At 44.0% G+C, this 12,213-nt stretch overlaps 1 protein-coding gene across 1 annotated transcript in view; it reads left to right on the top strand.

The window, feature by feature from the left end:
* NCALD (neurocalcin delta) overlaps window positions 1-12,213 on the top strand; it is a 60,414-nt gene that overhangs the window by 36,617 nt on the left and 11,584 nt on the right. Inside the window, exon 2 of the mRNA XM_063327292.1 lies at window positions 6,433-6,829. Within this exon, the coding sequence (XP_063183362.1) occupies window positions 6,452-6,829 (378 nt within the window). The 5' untranslated portion in view covers window positions 6,433-6,451. The remainder of the gene's footprint in view (window positions 1-6,432; window positions 6,830-12,213) is intronic.

Here is a 12,213-nt window from a genome sequence, read left to right as displayed (position 1 = left end):
TGCTCGTCGTGAGCTCGGTGGGCGATTACGGGGTTTCCCTGGGCTGGGACACCGCAGAGGTCACCAAACACACATTCCTCAGTCCCACTGGAGAGCTACAAGGTGAAAAACAGTGTGCCACCCACATTTACTGTCAGGTTTTCATTCATGATCAGGGCATGGCAACACTGGTGTTCCAGCCACAGGGAAACAGTATACACAGATGGGAAGAAAATGTGCCATTTCAGATAGCTGCTGCTTTGAACCATTTCATTACATAGCTGGTACGGCAGTTAGCCCTGTTACAGCCTGAAGGAATAACTGACCTTATGAAGGAAACTTGGCTTTTATACCAGAAAGTGTTCATCAAGGCCTTGACTTTTGTAAATGCACATACCTTCCTCCATTCTGCAAGGGTGCAGACAAAGAGGAATCAGAGATGCATCTGGAAAGGTGTGTACATTGGATCACAAATGACAGCAGAATTTGCAGAGACTGCCACATGTTCTAATTGGTGAACTGCTGTAATTGGTGAACTGGCTTTTGGTATCTGAAGCTTTACCAAGCAATTTTTACACTGAAAGGGTTATAAAGCATTGGAACAGGCTGCCCAGGGAAGTGGTTGAGGCACCATCCCTGGAGGTATTTAAAAGACGGGTAGACATACTGCTTAGAGATACGGTTAATGATGGTTTTTATCAGAGTTAGGTTGATGGTTGGACTAGATGATCTTAAAGGTCCCTTCCAACCTAGGTGATTCTATGATTCTATAGTAGCTGGTAAAGAGAAGCAATAGCTTTTACTGTGAAGAGTGTTGAGAACATGGCAAAATTTTGGCCTGGAAGCACTGGGGACACAAGCCTAGCCAAGTCCCATGCTCTGAGATGCGCTGTAGTCTCCCCCTGACATCCCCCTCTTATCACAGGGTAAGGGGATGCCATGCTGCAAGGTTTGGTCAACCAGAGGTTTGGTGACCAGAACAGAGCAGCACACCTTCTTCGAGCTTGTGACAGAGCGGAGTTGCCCAGTGACAGGCAGAAACGTAACTGGAAGGAGGGCGGAAAGTGATGGCAGGAGAATTTAGCTTGTGGGAGCCCTATGCACTGTACTGTGGAGGCTGGTGTGCAGTGACAGCTGGTGACTATTGGTGGGTAGGACATGAAAGAAGGTGAGATCCTTGCCAAATCCAGATGTGTAGACAGCTTGAGAGATAGATGGTGTATACGAGTCCACTTGTCGCACGTCCAGGTTTTTGTGATGATCAGCAGCTACTCTGGAGGAAAAACGACAGCAGTGGTGGTGAGTGGAGAACCACAGGGGCTGCAGAAAGCCCTCCTACCACAGACAAGCCATGAGGCATTGCCCCAGGGGACTGACTCATCCTGCAGCGCTGCTTCCTGAGACTGCCAGGGAGCAGCGCTGGTTCAGAGTGCTGCTGTTGTCCTGCTCAGTCTTTGACTCATTCCAGCAGTTGTCAGGAACTTCTTCAGCTGCTCATCAAAGATTGAAATCCCATGGTTGCTATTCTTAGGGAAATTCCTGAATTATGGGTTAGAAATATGAAAGACAGCATTGCCCCCGTAAGTGGATTATTTCTTGGAAACAGGTCAGACCATGTGTGTAAGAAACCAAGAAACAGCAGTTTTTGAAGACGAACAATAATCAGGTGGCTTATCCCTGTTTTCTCTAATATTCCAGAGCCATATTATTAGTCAAGTAAGCCGGTACTGGTATATCCATCATCCAGCTGTCTCTCAACTATGCTGGAGAAGTGTCCTGCTCAGTTTAGGGGTGTGTTACCAAAACTTTCTCCATCCATGTCCCAGAATTACCTCTGCGTGCACCCTGTGGCTTTAGGACTGTATAAATGGGCTGTGTAAAAGGCTTCCTGCATTGTCCAGCATTATGTTTCTGCCACTGAGTGATTTTTCCCTAAAGCTCATGGTATTTTTATCTAGCACTTTCTAATTTTAACTTGCGGAATAGCGCTGAAGTCACAAAACGGAGCTTTCACTGCTTCTTTCTGAAAAGTTTTCTGCCTTCGTTTTTACACAGTTGATCTCTGTAGCTACACCTGTGGTGTCATTTGGCTTGCTAACCCCCCTGGAAATATATCAGACAGGATTTGCCTCCAAACTGATTCTTGACACCTTTCAGGTGCTTTGTACCCTGTTAGCTACAACATACCTAATATTCTAAATTCTCCACTTTTAGAGCAACACTTTCCCCTGGACAAGTGTCCTTTCTACTTTTTTCTCAGCTGTGGCCTTTCCTCCAGGTTTAAGCCTATATCAAAATTAAGGTGTCTAGTGTCTTTAGCAGACTGAGCTCAACCAAAAAAGAAAAAAAAAGGGTTGTCTTTATAAGATGGTTGTGAAGTCTGAAGAGCAACAGCATTGTTAGAAATGTGCTGCTAGCACTTGCTTATTGTAGCAAACAAACAAAAAAATTGACTTATTCTAAGGAAATGTGTTTAGATGCTTGCATTGCATTCACACGGCGATGAATTACCTGCATTCTCTTGGCTGCTGCAGCTTCCCAGCTCCTGCGAGGCCATTGCCTAAGTGGGCAATATATTTGCCCTACCCTGAGGTTTCAGATCAAGGTAACAACTGCATGTGAGCAGCAGCAAACTGCTGACAAGAGACAGGTGGTGGAGTAAGTGTTCATTGCCTTTCTGTCCAGCCAGTTCTCCTCTTTGAGGAGAAGTCTATAACAGCATCGATGTCCTGTCTGCACACAATATACTGCACTGCAGGGAAAGTCAGTTGGTGTGGCGTCAGTCACTACTTTGCTTATTTATTCTCTTAGATGCTGAATTGTCACAGCCTGTTGTCTGTCAAAAAGCTCTGTCTTCAGTCTCGTCTTAAAAACTCCACACCTAGACCTAGGTATTTACTTTATGGAGCAGTGCCTATGACATTTCCTACAATAATCAGTGAACAGAGATTCTTTCCATAGCAACCACACAGCAGTGATGCTTTTCTTTCTGATCTTCTGCAGTTGTTGGCTGAAATGGTATCATCAACCTTTCATTTATTCTTTTACCATACAATATTGCCTTCAGAATTAAGAGCTTAGTATTTTTGTGTGTCACGTTGTCCCGTATAGGAAGTCATTCATATATATTATGTCTAACATCACTTCATCAGAGGAAAAGATTGTAGAAATGCAATTCAACATAATCATTAAACACTTAAATTTTCTTTGTTTTGTGTAACTACAACATCCATTTCTCAGTATGACCAGCACTTTACTTCGCCACTGTGACTGCTGTCCAATATTTACTTGCTGTATTTTTAGCATTTTATCATTTATTATAAATTTGAAAGATCTACAGAGGTCATAAAGTGTGAAAAAATGCCGAAAATCAGATCCAGTTTTATTTCATTCTGTGCGTCTATTGCTGTCATTGTTAGCTGACAGTCTCTTAGCTCACTGTACTCTGCCCATAATCTAATCTATCCTGAAGAGGCGGACAGCAGAGTATGAAGTGATTATAAGGATCTTCAAGTGTCTTCAAGGATTTTCTGTACTTGGACTGCAAAAGCATTTTGATGTGTTGTTGATAGAATGGGCACAATAAATCCCATCGTTACGGTTCCTAGAACACCACCTATTAATAAGGAACAATCTGGAGGGCAAAGAACATGATACAAATTCATCACAAGTGGACTCAGAAATAATCCTACTGGTTTTGACTGCGTTGCCTGGCATCACAGCGGCTCTGAATTTCAACCCCTTGCTGCAAGTCACATATGGTTAGTTCTCCTTCTGTGCCTGGAGAACATAGATTTTTCTCATTGTGATGTTTTGCTCCTACCAATGCAATGCAGTACATCCTGCTATTCTGTATTTTTTATTATTTGGTAAAAATATATTGCACCTGCAGCTGTGTGCAGCTATAAAGGCATCATTTTTTGTACTGAATCAGGTTCTTGTCGGCTTGAAGGCCACTGCCTGCATGTTACCTCACTATTCTATTTTCCAAAAGACCCTGGACTGGAATTGTACAAGCCAAGTTTTGCGTTTTCAAATGTTTGAGATATTAAAGAGCAGCAAGGGATAATATCGCTAATGCCAGCTCACTCCTATCGCAGCTGGCTTGCACATTAGTCAGAGGTCTTCCCTTTCTACTCTAATGGTCTGAGAAGTGTCCAGCCCCCAACTGTCGGCGTGGGTAGCTGCTACCTACTCTGGGGATTTTACTGGTTTGTTTTTCATTAAACTAGTGCCGCTCTAAACTAAGCCTGGCCACTTCATTTGTCCAGTTGCTTTTCCATCCTGCTGTCAGACCCTGCTCGTGTTGTTTTGCCTGACATAAACCCGTCTGGCTGCCCTAATGTAATCCGTTCACTCAGCTAATTCCCGGGTTGTTTATTATGGACCCCATCCAACACCCACTGAAGGCAATGCAACCTTCAGCTGCCTCGGCAGCTGTTGGACCAGGCCTACAAAACAGGGACTTTTTTTCCAATTTTCAGGATATTAAGACCTTGGATTACTTAAAAACTGCACAGTATGTTTAGATCAGGAGGAAGGGAGGAAAGTCAATAGAAAAAATTACCCTTGATGGGGTGTCTTCCGCTTTCCAAGTGTTTTGGAGGCACTTTGGAAGAAAAGACATCATTTGGATCAAGGTAGTCACCCAGGTGCCTGAAATAGTCAGGAGATGAAGAGGCTCCCATCGGGCAGGACTCCTCATCCCCTTTCAGCCCTCTCTGTGAACAGGGGAGCCTGTTCTCCATCAGCTGTGTAGGCAATGAGTTTAGACTAGGCATCTAGTTACCAGACAGACTTCAGTGGATCCTGTGGAGACACAGTAAGATCTAGGATGCATCCCACCACCACTTTATCCTTGAGAAATAAAGCTTTTTGGTCATTCTGGTCCAAGAACACAGGAGATTAAGGAGTCAGTCTCTAGCTGCCCTGGGGAGTTCAAATTCACCTTGGGGAGAAGGGGACTTCCCACCACAGGAAACAATTAGCATCAACCCGGGGGAGCCTTAATTTCTTCTTCCCAGTGCAAAATAGAAGAGACAGTAAATTAGCTTCAAATGGTGGTACATTTCTCACTAGCTGCTTCTGACATGTAATGACACTGTATTATTCTTCGTTTTTAAAAAGTATTATCTTGGTCTGGAAAGGACATTTTATTGAATGCTCATTAGCCACTCCAGACATCGTTCATAAATACATCTCTCTGGCCCAGAGACTCCATTCTGACAACAGTGTAGGAGTTCTATATGAATTATTTTGCAATTCTACTTAAGTTATCCGTACATCAGATTTTCCTTGTGACTGTCATTCATGTGGCAAATTCTCAGGCAGTTTTCTGTCGATAGAGAACAGCTTCCCACAATTCAAGGTATAATGCTAAGCTTCCAGTAAAACTGATGATGTTTCCTTTTGGAGCCAACACAGTCAGGCTCCAAAACTTAAAACCCAAAGGGCATCAGTCATTAGTGAATCTGCTGCATAATGCGATATGTAGAAACTTGCCTTAAATAAAATATAATTAAGGTGATTTAACCTTATTAAGATTTAACCTTATTAACCTTAAGAAGCTGTATCCAATGATATTTCTTAATGGTTAATTTAAGGGAAATGAATTTCCAATTTGTTGTCAGGGTACTTCTTTTTTTCCTCCTTTTTTTTTAAAGAGGTTTTTTGCAAAGAGCTGTGACCACCCAGATTACTGTTACTTAGTAATAGATCCAATTTCTGACTACAAGGAGAATTAAAAAACACAGTAATAGTTTGGGGTGGGGGAATCCACCATTGATAACATCTTTTCAGATTTCATTTGCATTTTGAACTAAAATGGGAATTGGTCCATGACAAACAAGATGCAAATTCTGAGTTGCTCTGTTTGGTTCTGGCTATAAAGATGTATCTAGAAGGGCTTTGGAGATCCTGGTTTTAGTGTACACTGCAGATGCGCCTTGATCCCATTTTGGAGCAAGCCCAAGTGAACACAGCCCTTTGTAGCAACCTGGTTTCCACCAGAGGTACGAAAAAATGTATCTCATTGAGGTCAAGTCCTTGAGACAGTTGGGTGACTGGGATGGAGAGCATGCTGCAAGACACAGCTACTGGTCAGCTACACCTCACAACATCCATTGCTTATCTCCTGATTTCAAAGGCAAAGTAGGACGGCAGTAAATTCAACATAATTACAGTTCTCCAGACTGTGAAAAGACAACGTAATTAACACACAGATTAGGCTTGTTAATTTTTTCAGAGTATACTTGTAGTAGTGCACACTGCCCCGAAGTTTCAATTGACTCCTAAGAGTGAAGTGTCATCAGAAAACTCACAATCCAGCACAGTGCTCTTCTACAGTCTCCAAGCTAATAGATTTTAAGTAGTAATAATAATAATAATAATAATAATAATAATAATAATAATAATAGTAATAATAAGTCATTTGTGTTTGTTTTTCCTCTGCAGTTAATATTTTGACACCAGTATGGGAAAGCAAAACAGCAAACTACGCCCTGAAGTCATGCAAGATTTGCTAGAAAGTACAGACTTTACAGAACATGAGATCCAGGAGTGGTACAAAGGCTTCTTGAGAGACTGTCCAAGTGGACATTTATCTATGGAGGAGTTTAAAAAAATATATGGGAACTTTTTCCCTTATGGGGACGCTTCTAAGTTTGCGGAACATGTATTCCGCACTTTTGACGCCAACGGAGACGGAACAATAGATTTCAGAGAATTCATCATAGCCTTGAGTGTAACGTCAAGAGGTAAACTGGAGCAAAAGCTGAAGTGGGCATTCAGCATGTACGACCTCGATGGGAACGGCTACATCAGTAAGTCAGAGATGCTGGAAATCGTGCAGGTATGTGCTGCTCAGAGGCACCCCTTGGCTTCCCTCCTTCCAAGCAAATTATGTTGCAATGAGACCCTGAATTAAAAACTCTGGCAGCATTTGGGGGTTTATGTTCTTGGTTCTTGAAGATAAAATGTTATTTCATTTGGAAAAGACCATATCACAATTCAAACTACAGCACTTGATACCCATTGCAAGTTTTTCCTGAGCAACACGCTGCATGGGAAGGTCTCCTTTGGGAGTTCTGTCGGGCAGGAGCACAGCAACTAACCTTCTGATAAATGTGATTCTGTCTCCTGGGAAAGCACTGTCAATTAATTACAGTTGGACCAACTAGGTATCTTAGATCAACCAGGTAGTGCACTTTTAAGGAAGGCAGGCTCCCTCCAGAATAACAAACAAATCATGTTGTTATGGAGAACCAGCTCATGTATTTTAAATTTAGGGTTTTTTCAATTCCAGCAAGGTCTGCATACTTAGTATCATACTAGCTGTCTTCATATTAAGTTGCCAGTACAGATAAACCTTATCTGGGCAGACAAAGATTCCATACACAGCTTCTTTGGATGCATTTTCATGTGGTGTTAGTAGGAGTCCCACCTCACTTTGGCTTCCTCCAACATGTTTCTACCCTTGAGGCACATCACTCTACTGAAAGCTTTAAAACATTTTTGATACGGGGGTATATTTACACAGCTTGAGCCTGTATAATGCAGCACTGTTTAAAAAAAAAAAAAAAAAAAAGCCTGTTATCAAGATCCTTTCTTTTTCCATGGAAATTTTGAAATGCTAACTATGTGCTATATTATTCAGATTTATATTTGTGCTGGAAATCAAGGGAAAGGAATGCACACAAATTACAGGCTGTGATGGCAAACTGCATGTATGAAGTCAGCCTAACGCGTGGTGCCCTTGTCTTTCCACCAGGGCTCTCCTCATGCCCTCCGGACAGTCACTAACACCACCACTTCCAGTGCTTCAGCAAGACCAGATACAAAGCTCAGCGGTAAATGTAGGGCTGTTGTGTCGTCTTTCACTAATTCTGTTTTGTGTTCCTCTGTCTGAGTTAAAGAGCAGGATTGCATTCAGACGCGGAGACCTCCCTGTCTCCGTGCCATGACAAACCCCACGGAATATTTGCATTAGAAGATACTCTGTTCCTTACATATCTTCCTCTCCCCCGGGCAGGGTAAACGGGCTATCAATTATTGTTTTCTTAGCTGTATTTCTCCTCATGAGAAAACAAAGACTGTTCCGAAAGAACTAACAAAGTACAACGCAAACATAAGGAGCCAAACCCGAGCAAGCGCCTGCTCCTCAGGAGGAGGAGAGGCCCCTGGGACCCTGTGCTGCTGTCGAGGAGCCCGGGAAGGCCTCAGTGCTGAACAGACCGACCCCCCCTGACCAGAAGTTTTACAAACACGGAGAATGATGCCACAAATGTGTTCATGTCAAATAGAATTAAAATGTCAGTGGCTACCCCAGATCTGCTCGCCAGCACGATTGGAGGCTGAAGTGCTCTGCCTCCTCTTCGCAGTCCTGCTGGTACCAAATCCTAGCATTGCCCTTTACAACCATGATGCTGTCGTCAAACGGAACTGCAGCTTAGGGATCCGTGCAGGGCGGCATTCTGCCAACTTGTGCCTCCAACCCAGAGCGGCACTCGGCCTGCGTACAGCCCTCAGCCTGGCACTCCAGCCCTCCACTTCTTGGGAGGTTCGGCTCCCTCCTCTTTCCAGATCACGCCCGGAACTCCACTGAGTGGTGCTTTCTCTCATTTGCTCTCACCCCACGTTTTGAGGGACCACACAAAAATTGATTATAGAAGTAAATAGCCCAATCAGCCTGAGAAAGAGTCATTTCTGCACCGTGGACCACTGGTGGTTTTACAGTCAGGAATGCCGCCCTTTCTGTGATGGAGCTTCCCATGAGACAATGTGCTTGTAGATATCGCCTTGTTCTCTTCTTCTGGTTTCTTGTGGTCACAGTGCTCTCCCTGAATAACACGTGTCACCCCTAGCTCCTCCCGGTGGAGCAGGATCTGGTGTGTAGTCTCTGGAAGCGTGTTCGGCTGATATGTGAAAATGAAGTAGATGAGCACATTTTCTTGCTTCGTTGAGAGATTCCTTTGATGTGGAGTGATTAGACTCATAAAAAAACAGCTAACAACTATCACTTTCATTTACGAAAGATGATTATTTTTTAATATGGAAAGACAGGATTCTGTATCAAATGTCTTCCTGGGGGCCCTCAGCCGTCACAGTCATTCTGATAGTGAAAAACAGAAGTCTGTAATATCTCTGATATATGTCTCAGAGGAACCTATTACAAATCCCTTATCTAGCATACATTTGCATATTGATATAGCAGGATTTATTATGTTTTTATCGGGATTTTTGCATGAGACAATACGTCAAAATGAACACTAAAAGAAAGACAAAAAAAACTCCAAAAACCCAAAAGTCTTAGTTTCATATAAAAATACTGCCCCTATTACTGTGGGATTACTGTATCTTAAATAACACAGGGGCAAGGCACACTTTTCTTCTTTTTCAGTCTGCTTTTCTTTGTGCCGTGAAAGTCCTCTCTCCATAGTGATTTTCACAGTTATGCTGATGGTTATACTCGCATTTCCTTTCTCATGCTCTGGCCTAATCTAACAGGGTTGCAGGCAATGCGGGCACTGCACTCTCGGTCAACACTGCAAGAAGGTGCTTGTGGTAACAGCGTTGGCAGCAGCAGCACTTGAACAGCAGAGCTACTGGTCAAGATGGCTCATGTCCCACGGGAGCCCTCGTAACTGGCCAGCTGCCAAAGAGATGAACGTGAATGGTCCATAACAGCTTTTTAAAGCCTGTTTTCTCTGCAAAGTGATGGGCTAGAGGGCAAAGCGCCCGCATTCCCTTAAGCTCTATTTACCGTAGTGCTGTTAACCATGTACGCATAGTCCATCGCACATTCACCGCGCCTGCCCATGAACGTCCTGTAGACAAGTCTCCAAAAAGCCCTGCTTAGAAACACACAGGAGCCCTCCGCATGGAGCTGGCTGCACAGTTTAGAGGCTTCCATAACTTGAAGGACTTCAGTGGTGAACTGGCAATTGCAAAGCCTAATGAAAGAAGGCCCACGGGATACGGCTACACCTACCAGGCACAGCACATCTGCAAAGTAGTGTGGGAAGATGTTTCATAGGCTGCCCTGTTGACAGACCATCACAGATCCTCTCAGATTCTCCTGCTCTAGAAATGCTTTTCATATCTCACATATGTTTACCTATAATCTAAATAGCCCAGTCCACTCAAAAATAGCTGAGAACCAGCTAGAAGGTCTGTGTTTGTTCCCCTTGCTGAAATGGGACATATTTGGTGAGAGTCTCTTAAAATAAGACTTCAAATAAGACATGGAAACCTTGTTCTAAGGGTATATTTTTTTAACTGTGTGGAGTCATAAGACATGTTAAGAATAAGGTCTCTTAAGAATACTGAGCCAAGAGATGAGAATAACACCTCCACTTTAATACAACTAGAGCTCTTGGGTTTCACTTGCTGGGCTAGCTCATTTGTAAGCCAGGAAGAAACAGAAGCTGATATGGAAAGAAGCAGAAGCCGATATAGCTCTCAGTAAAGACAGTGTCAAAAATCCCCATGGGATTGAGAGGAAAGCAATTTTTTCAGGCTGGTTATTCACTTCATGAGATCTTTAGCTGTCAAAATTTATTTCAACAGAGTAAAAAGGATTGCCTCAAAATTTGTGCTGTCATTGCTCCCTTCACAGTAAGGAGCTCTTTGACACTTTGCCAAATATAGGAGGAAAGTGCATCCCTCACCAGGGTTTCTGGCCCGAGTGCAGCAGCGGCAGCCAGCAGCAGCGCCCAAAACCTGTGTGAATGGGCAAAGGGGTGAAATTTGCCCTAAATCAGACATCGCTGATCTGCTCATCCACAGGCAGGTGTAAAGTCAAAGGGGAGAGCTCTGGGGGGAACCAGCCAGTTCAGATGAAGCCGGAGCCTGTGCTCGCTCCAGTGATGCACACAGGGCTCTGGAGGCACAATTTCTTGGTGGTGTTCGGGGCACCAGGGAGCTGTAAGGAGCCCTCCTGACACAAGTTGATCTGCGAAGGCTGCCCTGACTCAGGTGGCTGCTGATAGATAACCACCTCCAAACCTTCTCCTGCTGAGTGCCACTGATGGCTTTCAGCCCAAGTGGTGTGGGGCCGAGGAGTTGTACTCCACGTGGAGTGGAGCCCCAGCAGCCTTTTGGTCCCAGGTTACAGCCCAGGGTTAGTACAGCCCAGCTCCACCTAACTATTGCATGAAACCAGCTTCCTTTGAACGTTTGCTCTTTCAAACATGCAATAAAGAGCTCTGTGTAGCTGCGCTGAATTAATATGGGGCAAGTCTCAAGATTCTTAATCAGCTTTCGCTGGCTTTTACTTTGGGAAAACTTCCCACTGAACTTCTGAGTAAGGACATAAGAATTTGTCCAGAGTAACCATTTTCAGCATGAAAGGAACGCTTACTATGTTATTCCCATCTGGCTTTCCTAGAATATCTCATCTGTTATTCCCTTCACACGCCTCTGTGAAAAGGACCCTGTAGGATGAAGTCATCTTGAAGTGCTTTTTTTTTTTTTTTGTGCTAAAAATCTGCATATTCTTACTATGGCTACTTTGATCAGAGTAAACACACCTGCACTCCCGGTCCGGGGCATTCCTCCCACACTTTCAATACAGATTCTCTGCTTTGCCATCCTCTCACCCAGAGTGAGGGAATGACCCCTCCACCTCTCTTCCTACCCCAGACAAAAGCCAGACAGCTTAAGATGCTTAAACATTGGCAGATTTATAAGCCTCATCTTTGCTCTGACCTCCGCGAGTCTTGCATGCTGATGAGGATGAGGAAGGTGTAAATTCTTACTGTCCACCCTCTCTTTTTCTTACTCTATTCCCTCCTTCCCCCGGCTCCCTCATTGGTATGTTCATGTGCTTGCATGTTCATCCCTTCTTCTGTTCTCCTGGTTACCAGAGGATCGGGTTGTGTGGACAGCATCCCTGCCTGTACGGAGGCTCTGCCCAATGCTCTGCCACCCCAATCATCTCAGGAGTCTTTGGGCATTCCTGCAGTGCAAATCATGGTGACAATGATTAAAAGGGTGCCCACCCCTTTTCCATTCAGCCAGCAGCTGTTCATGCTGAAATGTTCTCCTCTGTTCCCCTGTTCGGGTCCATAGCCAGGGTTACAGACTTACCGGAGGGCAGACCAGGAAATCCGCGGCCACGGTGTTGGTGACATAACTGAGGGAGCAGATGTTTGACTGCGCAGAGCATAAGCGATGGATAATTAATTAAACACACAAATGCCTTTCTCAGGGTGTAACTCTTTGAGTTATTTAAAA

Source organism: Chroicocephalus ridibundus, chromosome 2, assembly GCF_963924245.1.
Source record: "Chroicocephalus ridibundus chromosome 2, bChrRid1.1, whole genome shotgun sequence".
Taxonomy (NCBI): domain Eukaryota; kingdom Metazoa; phylum Chordata; class Aves; order Charadriiformes; family Laridae; genus Chroicocephalus; species Chroicocephalus ridibundus.
Note: the sequence above shows the minus strand (reverse complement) of the source record. Positions and strands in the feature narration are given on the sequence as shown.